This window comes from Mytilus edulis, chromosome 10 (genome assembly GCF_963676685.1).
Source record: "Mytilus edulis chromosome 10, xbMytEdul2.2, whole genome shotgun sequence".
Taxonomy (NCBI): Eukaryota; Metazoa; Mollusca; class Bivalvia; order Mytilida; family Mytilidae; genus Mytilus; species Mytilus edulis.
This window is the reverse complement of record NC_092353.1, coordinates 5,327,239-5,341,458: the sequence shown is the minus strand read 5'-3', so window position 1 is coordinate 5,341,458 and position 14,220 is coordinate 5,327,239. Positions and strand designations below refer to the sequence as shown.

Here is a 14,220-nt window from a genome sequence, read left to right as displayed (position 1 = left end):
TTATGTATGACAAAATTTAATCTAGACAACTTAAGCTTACTTGTTTCACAATTAGTGCCTTCGAATCCTATCAAACATGTGCACTGGTAACCATAGTGAATATTCGCACAGGCTGCTCCATTTCGACAAGGACCAGTCCCGCAGTAATCTGCAATCAGATATCTATGTTGAAAACGATCAAGATCAAAATGTATTGTAAACATCATTTATAAAGTTTAAATAAAATCATTATATATAGATACCAGGATTGAATTTTATCAATGATTTTTAATTGTAAAAGGGTTTTTTTTAATAATAAAACTAGTTTAAACAAAAATTAATATCAAAATGACTCCTACATTATCTCACAGTAAATTGCTTAAGGATGTTAGCTCGTCATGTTTCGGAATTAAGTCATATTTTCGAAATCATCTCGTTTTATCCATTTGAATGCCTTAAAACATTTGCCCAGGGACCCTCCAAAGGAGCCCCATTTTTCTTTTTATAAATCTTTCACATGTATATTTTAAATCTAATTAATTTTTTTAATAGATTTTGAGAATTTTAACTGGTCAATTATAAAGCTATGTAAACTCAAGAGAGAACATTATACTAATGGCGAATATCTTAAAAACAAACACATTTACCCCTACATTTTTGTTTTGCTATTTTGGTTCCTCAATTAATCCCCTATCAATATATAATTGTGTTATGGTATACTATTTATTTTGAAACTGAGCAGCGAACTTTCTTTAATGAAGAAAATAATGTTCCTATTTAGATATACTATCGGAAACATTTATGGAGGCATTTGAAATACATACTTGGACAGGCTAGAGTATTACATGCTCCTTTTTCACTTGTGGTACCATCACAATCTTTTCCTCCGTGAGCAGGAGCTGGATTGTCGCATGCTCTTGTCCGGGTATTTGTACCACCTCCACAAGTCACTGGACATGCACTATACTTAGACCATTCGCTCCATATTCCATTGACTGTCAAAAAAATGTCAGCCATTAAGGATACTTATTGATGAAGATATCCAAATCAACGAAAAAACATGACAACAAACAATAAGATAAACATGTATATATACTTTTACAACACGTTTTTCACCGAAAATATTATCAAAGCTTTTTTCGTGTTTTGCATTTATATTGCTTAATGTAGTTACGTATAGGTATTTTTATATATTATATAAATAAATTTATCGTAGTTCATAGAAAGAATTTACACAAACTGAAATACTTTTTACTTAAAGAACTTATGTAATTTTCAATTTGTTAAAAAACTTTACAAAATAATATCACATATTGTTTCTTATTATGTGACACAAAGCATTATACCTGGACATGCCTGAGTGTTACAGGTACTACTTGTGACAGAACTACCAGAACAAGACTTCCCGCCATGAGCTGGTGATGGATTATTGCAGTATCTGTAGCTATATTTATAGCCAGTTCCACAACTTTTAGAGCAAGATCCATAACTTCCATATGATGACCAACCTCCATTAACTACATAATAGAAAAGTTAAAATGCATTTTTTTTTCAAATGATATAATTGTTAATGAAACGTCTTTACTCTACAATTAATAAACATATACCAGAACAGAGTACTAGTAAGTGATATTTAGCGTGTTATTTTTGTCGCCAAGGGACTTTTTATTTTTTTCAAAACATTTTGCATAATTATTCAAATTTTCCAATTCCGCCATGTCTAAGGTTATTGGAAATTGCATACAATCTATATATTCACATATTCCAACTTTTCAAATTATATCCTTCTGTATGTCTCCTCAATATCAATTTATGTTTATGTTTCATTTTAAGACTTGGTTTTGAAGAAAAAGGTAAAATAGCAAAATTGAAGTACCAATAACGCTTTATTATACTATGTCAAAATCATTTCTTAAAGAGTGATACTTTATGTAAAACATTATGATGCAACATGGTAACAGAATAAATAAAAAAACAAGAGAAAAAATAAAAATAATTAATAAGACTCTCTTTCTCTCATAAAGATCTTAATTGTTTTTTATCATACATTTAGTAGTATATACAGTAGTTTTGAATATTTGATAAATGGCCTGCTGTTTAATCCATACCGCAAATCTTTGATGCGCACCCTTTATCATACCCTTATCACACCCCTCACCTTTATCGCACCCTTTATCACACCCCTACTAATTTTGTTGTTTTTTGGGGTTTACATTAACTCTGTTTTAGTTTATCCAAGCTTCTTCAGAATTTTTCCCCCTCAAAATGGGTTCTTAATGAACGGTCATTCGGGTGTGGCGCAATTTATTGAATGCCGTCATTGTTTGGAATGTGACGTCACAAAAGTCAATTTTCATATTTCTGACACAAGAAATGCAACTAAAAAAAGGACTCAATGAAATACCATACAAAACACACAAAAAAATATAATTAACAAAACATTTTTTTAAAAACAATACGCAAATTGTAAGGTAACCCAGGTGCTTCAGAAAAGGTAATTGGGCAATTCTTTTAACGCTTTTTAAACAAGACAAAAGTAGAACTAAAGGTAAACCAGGTGCTAGGGATCAGAAAGCAGTTTTCTCCTGTTGAAATATATGATAAAGCGTATAAAACATAGCAAAATCCGTATCACGTGACGTATCACCCTCGACCAATATCTTCCCTCGGGCCTAAAGGCCCTCTGGCTGATATTGGTATCTCGGGATGATACGGCATATGATACGGATTTTGTCATGTATTATTCTTTATATATAAATATATGTCAGAATGATTACGTATGTTATTACGATCAACTGTTGATATGATCAACTTTAACAGTAAATAATCAGTTAAATCTGTCTAGTAACTCAAATACTTACTTGGACAGGCATGTGTATTGCAGGAGGCGTAGGCCGATGTGCTACCAGAGCAGTAATTTCCACCATTTTTCGGACTAGGATTACTACACGATCGTGTATGATACCTAGTTCCACTTCCACATGATTTTGTACAAGAAGACCAACTTCCCCATGAAGACCATCCTCCGTGAACTGAAAAAAAAATTTTAACATGATTTTTTTTCTCTCACATAGATGTTTAGTTCAATTAAACAGTTTGTCATTTATTCATTACCAAATATAAATTGAAAATGTTTTAAAAAAAAAAATACTCATTGACATTTTAAAGGATGTTTTACAATTTCGTCAAAAAAAAATCAAATATGATTTTTACGACATTTTCTATCCAGATAATTGCAATGCCTACTCAACAATTCAACTACACACAATATGTCCATGTGTCTTACCGATACATCCAACAGTGAGATAATTGATATGTCCGTAGTTAGAATTGGTATTTGTACATCCTGAGGAACAAGTATACGATCTGCATTTGTATTGTTTCATGATTTCTCTCTAAAATAAATATAAAGTATTGATCATAAATTGTACAGAATTTTGTATAATATTTGTTCATCCAAGTTAAATTACGAAAATGAAATTCAAACAATACCTTTTTATAATCGCTTTTTCTGTTTTGTTTCTTGGTTCTTTGAACATATTAACAATTTGCGTATATGTGTGCAAACAGAAAGAAAATATACAGAACTCTAAGGAAAAGTTCAGAACGTCCGTTAACAAATGGTAAATTTAAAGTGCATTTTTTATTTAAATCGTAGTATTTTCAGTTGCATTCAAAATATTAATACTGAAAATATAACAGTGCATTGCCTATATCATTGCCCGTGTCTTTAATGTCCTAAGTATCTTTTTTATGTTTTTGATTTCAATGAACGAACTTGTGTATGACAAAAAAAATAATGTTCAGCGGTTTTGTTGATCCAAAATACTTATAACATTTTACAACTTATTTTTTACATTTTTTGCACACATATACGCAAATTGTTAATATATGCAAAGAACCAAGAAACAAAACAGTTGTAAAAGTTAACTAGACACACAGATTTAAAAATTTGAATTGACTGTGACTGTGAAATCTTATAGCAACGCAAATGAATTAACACATACTAACTTACATTACCGGTATTTGTTTTGATTTTGATTTATTATTTTATAACAGTAAATTAAAGTTAGGACTTTATTGGATACAAATGCGCTGAAACCACTCGCAGAAGCACTAACTTATTATTCTTTTGGTTAACATTCTTTTGTTATTCCAATTAAAAGTCTTATAGTAGGATATATCTTATGATGTGTTTTCTCTGAAAACTAGACCAAAGATTACAAACATTTTTAAGCTTTTACATTTTACAGAAGTTTAATACTAAGGATTTTATTTATCCTATTCATCTTAATATACTAACGCCTCCTTCTCTCGATGACGAATTCTCCTCACATTCCTCCCAGGAACAACCTTCTCTACATTCTTCAGCCGCGTTCGTCCACCAGCCTCTCTTACGACGAACTAAAAATTTTGTGGCTGCCTTTTTACTAAGGGAAATGTCTTCGTTAAGAAAAATATCTGTAAAATTAGAGTGTTTTGGCGTATCAAAATAAGAAAATGTATTAAAAAATAACACAAGTTTATCTTATATTTCAATAGTGTTGAAATTGTTAAAATAGGCCATTATCGTATACAATTAAATCATTAATTTATAAATCAAAATTTATCGTAACAAGATGTATACACGGATAACAATCTAAATTGATATTGAATGATCAATATGAGAGCAAAAATATCATAAAGTGTTTATATCGTATGAGCTTCGTCACAGAAATCGACCTTATGCAACCGCTAGTAAACATGTAAATGTATACAACATTGATTTATTTTGGAACATTTAATTACCAAATAAAAGAGGAATTTTGGTTTGTTTGGTAGTGGTATTATAAAAACTCGATTTACAAACAGTTACACACTTTCCTTACACATTTTAAAATCCGAAACAGGTTAACAGATGTATTGACTTCTATTTGCACAAGTTCGATTTATACCCGTTGCAGCTCATATCCTACACGTTTTATTAATTTGTTATGACTCCGATAAGCTTACCTTTTGCAATAACTTGCACCAGAAGTGAAAATCCCAGAATATAAGTAAGACACTCCATCAAAATTCAGTCTGTTTTCATCTAAGGTATTATAAAAATTATTTGTTATTCAATAAAAAAAAAAACGTCCCATATCTAATGAAATCAAATTGCATATATTTTTGTTAAACAATTTTATTTTGCCAGAGGAAACATAAAAGATACAACGATAAGATGATGTTTTTATTTTTTGCACTATTTAATAATGAACAACTGTTTCTTTTTTTTTTGTTCAGACAGCAATTTGCATTCCTCCGTGTAGCCATCAACTCGTGCTAAAATAATGCAAATGCTTTGAACCATCAAAATTGTAGCATGGTTGCGTTAGTTCTGAATTCAGGAAGCAGAACGATACTGGTGATAATATTCATTTCTAAAACTATTACTAAAATTGTATATGTTAGCAATTTATCAACGCGAATTGGGATGATTTTGTCTGACACTTTCAGTATATTAAAATCAAGAACGTTTTTTTAAAGTTTGTATATTTCATTGATGTATCGATATTTTTATAGCAGAATATATGCAGCGACAACATCAGCTAATGGAAACATGCATTTCTTCTTCATGTTTAACGTTTAGCAGGTCTTACAATGAAACGTTTGACTCGCACACTGTAAACGGTTAGTACCAGTTCTGAATAGTAAACTTGCAAACACTATAATTTTCATAGTTGATAAAAAAAATATCATTATATTAAAACATACTTTAGAAATATTTTTATCTTCTGAAATGTTTAACAGATAAAATATGAATATGAAAAAAGTAAAATCAAATATGGAAGAAGTGTGTAAAAGCAAACTACTTACGTCAACGAAATCAAGTGGATTGATCGGAAGTTTTTTTTTTTACGAAAATGGTGTTTTCATTTGTACTTATGTGTATTGTTCGAAATACTTTGTGAATAGCCAAAAAAAAAGACCTTTTGTAAACTGACCTAATTCTAATGCAAAAAGCATAACTCAAATTAAAGTGTCAAGTCAACTTATTTATTTTGTTTTGTTTTGTTTTGTACAATTAGACGCATTTTTTAAATTTGTTGTTGTTTTTGTTCTTTTTTTCTAATAAGAAATGGCAATTTCTTTTTTTTTAATTAATGCATATATATAACCCTTTCTATTACTTGAAGACCCATTATGAATCAAATATTCCAGCAGGTACAAAAGGGCTTAATGATTGAAAGATTGCAATTATGTGTTCCCTTATTTATTAGTTTTAAGCATGCAATATTTTTACAAGTTCTTGTGTACGCTCAACTATTTGCACTATTATATGAAGGTTAGATAAAGGGAAAGTAATAGGCAATTTTACAAAAAAAACATAAGACAGTCTTTTAATCTTTACATTACTATCAGTATACAAGTCCGAGATACATTAGTTACTTATAAGATATAAACCTCATATGTTGATCATGGGTTTTTGTAAAATTCGAAAGTGTATACCATTTGAATTGAAATCATCTTTTTTATTTAAGGGCATATGATACAGGTACAGGGTAGGTTATGATGTTGCTAACGTAAAATGTTATTTTTGAGACGTCAAGATGTGACATTTCGGGAAAAGATGCATCTTTCGACTGATTTCAATCATTCAAACTGATTTAACTTTTAACGCAAGCTCATGAGCCCCTCCTATGGCATTCGCTTTGATTACGTTAGAAGATCATTTGTACTAAATTTCATGAAAAAGTCAATGATGCAATTTTTTTTTAATTTGATAAATGCCATGTATACAGTAGCAAAAAACGTAACTACATTCATAAACATTTGATAAATTTTAGTTATTTCTAAACAAAATATTTTATAAATTCATAGGATACGTATATAAAAGAGAACTTATAAATATTTAACAAAAACAGCTTGTGTTTATCTTTTAAAACAAAACAAAATATGCATTTCTGTCGGGAGGAAAAATACGACCACTAATAGGAATTTGAGCAAATATCTAAAAAGGTAGCACATGTTGGTATTGATTTAAGCAACTTAAAGTAGCCTACTTATCTTAAAGGGAACAAATGTTGACCGTCAGATATGTTGAATATGCCATTGAAATGTATTCTTTCACTGGTTTCCTTGTTGATGTTCAAGTTCAACTTTACTTTGAGAAACAAACCTAAAGCAAGACATATTTGAGGTATTTAATTATAACAAAGTCAAAAGACGATAAAAAACTAGAAATTATAAAAAGTAAAGAAAAACTATAAAAAACCAAACTCCAAACCTATTTCCAAAAAAAGGAAGTCCATAATAATTGACAAAATCAAACAGTAACTACCACAGAACGAATCGAAACCAAATGCTTTTTTCTTGACCTGGAACATGTATTTCCCTAAACAAATGCTGGCCTAAACTTTGTTTTAAAGCTTGTTTGACAGTTGTTTATAGACCCATCATGTTAACACGTAACCACCTTAAACAACCATATTATTCTATTTGATCATAACTGGGTTCCAGCAGCCAAAATGAATTATTCATGGTGAGAATACATTACACCAAATCGGAAGTAACAGGAAAGTTTACATTCAGAATTATAACTCATCTATTCATTCATTTCATTAATATTGAACAACTACCTTCTAAGTCGTACAGATACAAATTTATACTATTAAAATAACGAAGTCAAAACAGTTAGCCTGTATGACATAAAGCCTCAACTTTATTTATAATTTATATAATGTAGGCTATTTTCTATGTCTAGATTTACAATATTCCAGGCTCTTTGATTTACCATATAAATAATATAACCAATATCTAACAAGTTCTTGCCGAATCTAATACCGCTATAGTATATAGCATATGTCAACTGTGCTTTGCGATTGTAGGTTCCTGTTACCTCCCGTAAATCTCCCCTCTATAAAGAGAACAGAGGAACCAGGAATTCCTCCAGTAGTTGTTTATATTTATGTTACACTACAGTATATTATTGAACAAGTCTGCTTATTTTCACCTGAAATACCCCTAATATTTTGGGTTAATTTTCTTAAAATGATAAATTGAGTTTACTGTAAGTTTATTATAGTAAGAAAACAAAGACTTGTTCAAACAAAACGATTTTGAACGCAGAGAAAATGTTCTTCTTTCATGACTTTATCAGAAGACAAAACGAATGTAAATTATCAAGGCAAGTGTATTTATATTATAACATGTTTTGGTTTTGTTGCAAATTCATTAATCAATATTTGTAAATTGAAAAAAAAACAATCAACGAACGGGATATTTATTGAGGAAGAGAGGCGAAATATACCAGAGGAACATTCTAACTCATAGGTATAAAATTAACTGACCACAAATCACAACTTCGCTATTGCATATCATTAATATTTATTTATATGAACATTTGTTGGGGGATATGAACAGGACAAGAGTTCATGCGTAATTTACATACTTGATGTTTTAACTGAAAATTTCTCCGATACAATTTTTAAATCTATTAATGATACCGTGACAGTTTCTGAATTCTATAGATAAATACATACCTTTTTTACATTAAAGCCCCAAAAGTTCTAATGGACTGGCGTATATATTTCAGAGCTGGTTGATAAACAATGAAAACTTGAAAAAACCGATTCAACCTCCATGTTCGTCCAAGGCATTCAGGCACTAGCAGTGAACAAAACGCGAATTATCAGAACGCGTTTGTGTAAACAATACACATAATGTATACATATAAGTATATATGATACGATTGTCAATGAGACTATCATTTATAAGGGCATCAAACAATAATATTAAAAAAAACTACATTATTGCACTATATGCTTTGTAACCTGCGAAGTTATATAACATTAATCTCGATTCGCCCCGTGGTTGTCTAAATGTTTGTATATTTTTATCGGTTCATTATGATAGTCACGACAGAACATGTTTGTTTTCTTTGCCAGATTTATTTTATAGATACTTCTGCATTGCTTAATTCTTCAATTCACATATCGTCAGTTTCCAAAGACCGGTACTAGGGGTTATCTTAAATTTGCAATGAGGTCAGCATGGTGAAAGTCTTTCGGTCCGTGTTGAAGGCCTCACAGACTTTAAGAGAGAGAGAAAAAAAAACATTATTCTTTTTCGTTTTGTGGATTTTGCTGTTCATCAACGGATTTGTGTCGTAAATTTATATAAATACATATTCTTTCTTTTCTATTTAATTACCAAAAGTCTTCTCAAATGTGGAAAACTAATATCGAATAGTAATATATGACAGACAACGGCATGAAAACACGAACCAACTGAAAGATTATAACGAACATGATAACAATAAACGAGTATCAATTTTAGTAGACAACAATCAACTGACCTGAACAATATGATCTTTAATTCGTATATACACACACAAAATCTTATTGACGATTATATCAATACCTGAGAGGAAACAGTGGCGGTTCAAAAATTGACAGTGGCGTTAAAATATTGTTATAGGCGAAAAAGACATTATTTTGGAGAAAGGAATGGCAAAAATGATAATTGGCAAACGGAAAAAGTTTGATGTACATTATTTACTTACATGAATCGTGTATGCAATGCATAGAACACAAGACGATTTTATTTATCCATGTAAAACATATATGTAGAATCATTTTAAAAACAAGCAGTATTGTTATCATTATTTGTGTATACAAAGCCGATACTAAGAACGATTTGTGCATACAATACATGACAACTTGTGTACACAAAAGCTCGATTCAAACAATATTTGAATGAGAGTAAATGTATTCAGTACCAATTCTTGATGTGATTTTTAATTTACTCTACAAATGACGATATATGTATGCAATGCCTATTATACAATTTTTTTGTATATAAATAAAAAGTCGTGGCATGAGTGCCAATAAGAAAACACAGCCTTAGCACACACTAAATAGCGAGCGATAAAATTTCCCAAATTAAGGTAGTATTTAAACAGTAGTATACCGCTGTTCGAAATTCATAAATTGATTGAGAACAAAAATCCGGGTTACAAACTTAAACTGAGGGCAACACATCAAATATGATAGAACTACGACACAACAGAAAACAACATTGAAATGTAACACACACAGAGACGAACTATAATTTAACAGTGATTGGTACAGGACAATTTGAATCTGGTTGTGTGGCATGCCAAACCTCCCGCTATTATGGCAATGTTAAATGTAACATTAAAATGACAACATTACATGATAGGACTACAATACAAATATATGGGGGAACATTAAGGACAGAGAAACACACGCATAATAGCTAACAAATGTTGCCAAGTTTAAATTTAATAAGCCAGGCGCGCGTTTCGTCCATACAAGACTAAACAGTGACGCTATGATGAAAAAAGTTCGAAAGCCAAGAAAACAAAAGTACAAAGTTTAAATTATAGTTAAATTTGTTTTACACTAATAGTTTTTTTTTCTCTCAAATGTTTTATAAATGTCATGTTGGAACCTTCTATAAATTACTATACGGTATAGGATTTGACCAATGTTGTTAACAATTCACCTTATTTCGACTCTGTTAGTTAGCTATTTTTGTTTCATTTGCAATAAATCATTTATATCTAAAGTATTATCAAGCTATTGGTGTAAAACAAATTTTGCAGAAAAACTTACTTTTTATCTTTAAAAAATAACCCGAAAAACGAGAAACACTTACGAAAACGAGGAAGCTATTAAACCAAGAGTTCCAAATGGTGAAGTTGAAATCATCCCTTCGTAAATGTTACGGACGACATCACGAGTTGGTTGACCGTTATGGAATAACCGTTACACAAATGATATCAGAGATGTTCCTTACGTCGTAACTACAATCCCCTTCCCTTTCATAAATGTGACCTACCGAATTAGACTTTTTACCGGATTTGTTATCACATAAGCAACACGACGGGTGCCACATGTGGAGCAGGGTCTGCTTACCCTTCCGGAGCACCTGAGATTACCCCTAGTTTTTGGTGGGGTTCGTGTTGTTTATTCTTTAGTTTTCTGTGTCATGTGTACTATTGTTTGTCTGTTTGTCTTTTTCATTTTTAGCCATGGTATTGTCAGTTTATTTTAGATTTATGAGTTTGACTGTCCCTTTGGTATCTTTCGTCCCTCTTTTATAAACCACATTGACAACGACCACACACTAAGTATGCAATGTACATATTCAGGACTTTCAGGGAGTATTTGACTTTATGGAACATGGCTATGCGAAAGACAATAAGTGTATATAATGTCTTTAAACAGGTGTATGTACAGAACATTTATTCTCAGAACGAGATATGAATACAATTACTCTACTCAAAACGAATTGAAAATTTGGTAATATAAAGAGGGAAAATGAAGGTTTCGTAAAAAATGCAAACGTGAACTTGATTGTCTGACTAGATACACTATAACTATTTAGCTTATACATATCTTATTGAAGTTCATATCTCATTGATTTATCTTTGATTTACCACAGACATATTTGAAAAAAAAAGTCTTATAATAATTGTTTCATTTAGCAAATAGAATCATGGTTAATCATTTTTTTTACCTAGTTCACAATGGTGACCAGCGTATCCTGGATTACATTCACACCTGTAAGCATTAACTTTATCTATACAGTTTCCACCATGAAGACAGTCAACAGAGATACAATCATCAATATCTGTAATAAAAGTGGATCGTGCATTGCTTGATTAACATACTTTAAAGATTATTAAGCGGCCATCTTAAGGCGACATTTCATTTACATGTCGGTGAACAGATGACAGTAATACTTTGTTTAGTTCTCTTGTAAATCTCATGACAAAACTCACGTATCATAAAACATATCTTTTAAATATAAACGTGTTAAAATTCTGTAAATCACAAATACTTTTTTTTAGATCCACAAAGAAAACAATTATGATCAATGCTTCATTTCAAAATCAAAACTCATTCCAAGTTAAAATAATTTGTGGAATAGCTAACATAAAGGACGGTCTCCATTCATATTATTGTTCTACAGATTTCTTTAAAATTAGATAAATAAAACTCACCTATTTCACAGTTGTTTCCTTGGAATCCTTCAATACAAGTGCACTTATAGCCGTAGTGAATATTTTCACATGACGCCCCGTTTTCACAAGGTATGGATCCGCAATAATCTGAAATAAAGCAATATACCAAAAGACAAAGTTCCTATTGTCGAACAACGTGATTTTTAAATGATTAGTATGTAGCTAATTTTAATTCAAACTTTTCAGTTTTTAATTTGGAAGCCTGCATTCCTGTAATTCTAAATTCTTTTCTATGTGTTTCTTACTTGCAAATTATTAATTTTGGATTAGGATATTTGTATCTATAACATCAGACATTATGAAAAAAAAACACACACAGAAACAGGATTAACGAAAATACCGAACACATAGGTATATGCGCAAAAAGTTTAATCTTTTCTAACTATCGAAATTAAACGTTGATTTTACAGCGGCACTGATGGACTGATTTACAGGTAAATATGTCAAAATACATTACAGCTGCAATGGTAATTTTTTTCAATCTATTTTCCACTTTCAGTTTTAGTAAAAAAAAATTAAAGATTTATTATGTTTAAGCATTTTTTTCCTCATTATACAACATAACAGACATTATTTAAAGAAGTATATTTTGCTATCTTAAAGTTGATATCTAACATTTTTAGTATGTTGTAATATCACAAAACTAAATTATAAGATGATGATATAAATATATGATGAAGAGTACATATATATTTTGCAGAATGATACATGCGAAACAGGATCGCAAACAATGCACACCCAAATCCGGTCGTTGGTCATGTTTAGCTTGATAATACTTTAGATCGGAATTTTTTATTGCAAATGAAACAAACATAGCTAACTAACAGAGTCGAAATAAGGTGAGTATTTAACGTAATTACCGTATAGTTATTTATAGAAGGTTCCATCATGACATTTATAAAACATTTAAGAGAAAGAAAAAAAAAGATCTAAATAATGCTAAAACATTTAGTGAAAACAAACAGAAACCGACAGCAACCACAGGCAACGTCTTAATTGCTCCCGACTTAGGACATGCATACACAGAACGAGGCAAGGTTAATAAAGATTTCAAAAAATGAAGTATGATTGACAATGAGACAATCCTCCACAACAGACCAAATAACACAAAATAACGACTAAAGGTCATCGCTATTATGATAGGTAAGATCATACTGAAAGAAACTGGGATGTTTGGGAACGTCAGCGTGTTCTATGTGCACATCAATCGCCTTTTACGCAATATTCACATCAATTAAGTAGCTGGTCACAAAATGAAAATAATACGTTACCTAAAGATGTAAAACAACGGCCGTTAAATTGACCGAGTTAATGTCTCTCAGACAGATAAGTCAGTTAGAACGTGTAATAATCAATAAAGACGTGCAGGGTGATAGAATGTTAGCAATAACGAGTCCCAAATACTCGTATGAGATTTATGTCATGTCCTAGTAATAATATGTTATTACCTCGTATATTTAATAATAATACTATATTAATAAATGTATATATTTTGTTTTATAATACATGCTTTCATTTCGAAAATACCTGGACAGGCCTGAGTATTGCAATCTCTATTTTCACTGCTCGCACCCACGCAATCATTTCCTCCATGTGCAGGAGTGGGATTATCACATGCTCTTGTCCGGGTGTTTGTACCACCTCCGCAAGTCACTGGACATGCAGTAAACTTTGACCATTCACTCAATCCGCCGTTTACTATCAATATTAAAAGATGACATATTACCCTATAAACTATTTATTTTTACATTTCAAATTTTAATGAGGATTTGAATTTCTAATTTAAGGAATAAAATTTGTTCTTATTTGTTATTTTGGTTTAAGTGCCATAGGCTGAAACAACAGAAAAGACGCTAAACAAATTTCAAGATATTTTGTTATTATTGTTAAAAAAGAAACTAAACTAAACAATGATCCATGCTTTTAAAACTAACCAGGACATTCTCCGCTCCAGCACATAGTATACTCCGTGTCTAATCCTTTACACGACGCACCGCCATTGGCAGGAGAGGGATTGTTGCATATTCTATATCTGGAATGAGCTCCACTCCCACAGGTCACTGGGCACGACCCATAACTGGACCATTCACTCCATTGACCGTCAACTGTGAAAATTAAGATACGAAATAACGTGTGTTTACCATATGTGAATGGCAAAAAATATGCCCCTTTGAATAATTTTCAATTGTTAGGATTTAATAATCTAAATCTTAAATCAGTTATCG

The 14,220-nt window shown here is 30.9% G+C and overlaps 2 protein-coding genes across 2 annotated transcripts in view; both read right to left on the bottom strand.

The window, feature by feature from the left end:
• LOC139493204 (fibropellin-1-like) overlaps positions 1-5,055 on the bottom strand; it is a 31,957-nt gene extending 26,902 nt beyond the window's left edge. Inside the window, exons 1-7 of the mRNA XM_071281407.1 lie at positions 4,972-5,055; positions 4,283-4,440; positions 3,266-3,374; positions 2,841-3,011; positions 1,326-1,496; positions 804-974; positions 41-148 (exon numbers count right to left, since the gene is read on the bottom strand). Coding sequence (XP_071137508.1) covers positions 41-148; positions 804-974; positions 1,326-1,496; positions 2,841-3,011; positions 3,266-3,374; positions 4,283-4,440; positions 4,972-5,029 — 946 coding nt within the window. The 5' untranslated portion in view covers positions 5,030-5,055. The remainder of the gene's footprint in view (positions 1-40; positions 149-803; positions 975-1,325; positions 1,497-2,840; positions 3,012-3,265; positions 3,375-4,282; positions 4,441-4,971) is intronic.
• Positions 5,056-11,470: 6,415 nt separating this feature from the next.
• LOC139492286 (coadhesin-like) overlaps positions 11,471-14,220 on the bottom strand; it is a 41,682-nt gene continuing 38,932 nt past the window's right edge. The window contains exons 4-7 of the mRNA XM_071280503.1: positions 13,930-14,100; positions 13,523-13,693; positions 11,975-12,082; positions 11,471-11,601 (exon numbers count right to left, since the gene is read on the bottom strand). Coding sequence (XP_071136604.1) covers positions 11,471-11,601; positions 11,975-12,082; positions 13,523-13,693; positions 13,930-14,100 — 581 coding nt within the window. The remainder of the gene's footprint in view (positions 11,602-11,974; positions 12,083-13,522; positions 13,694-13,929; positions 14,101-14,220) is intronic.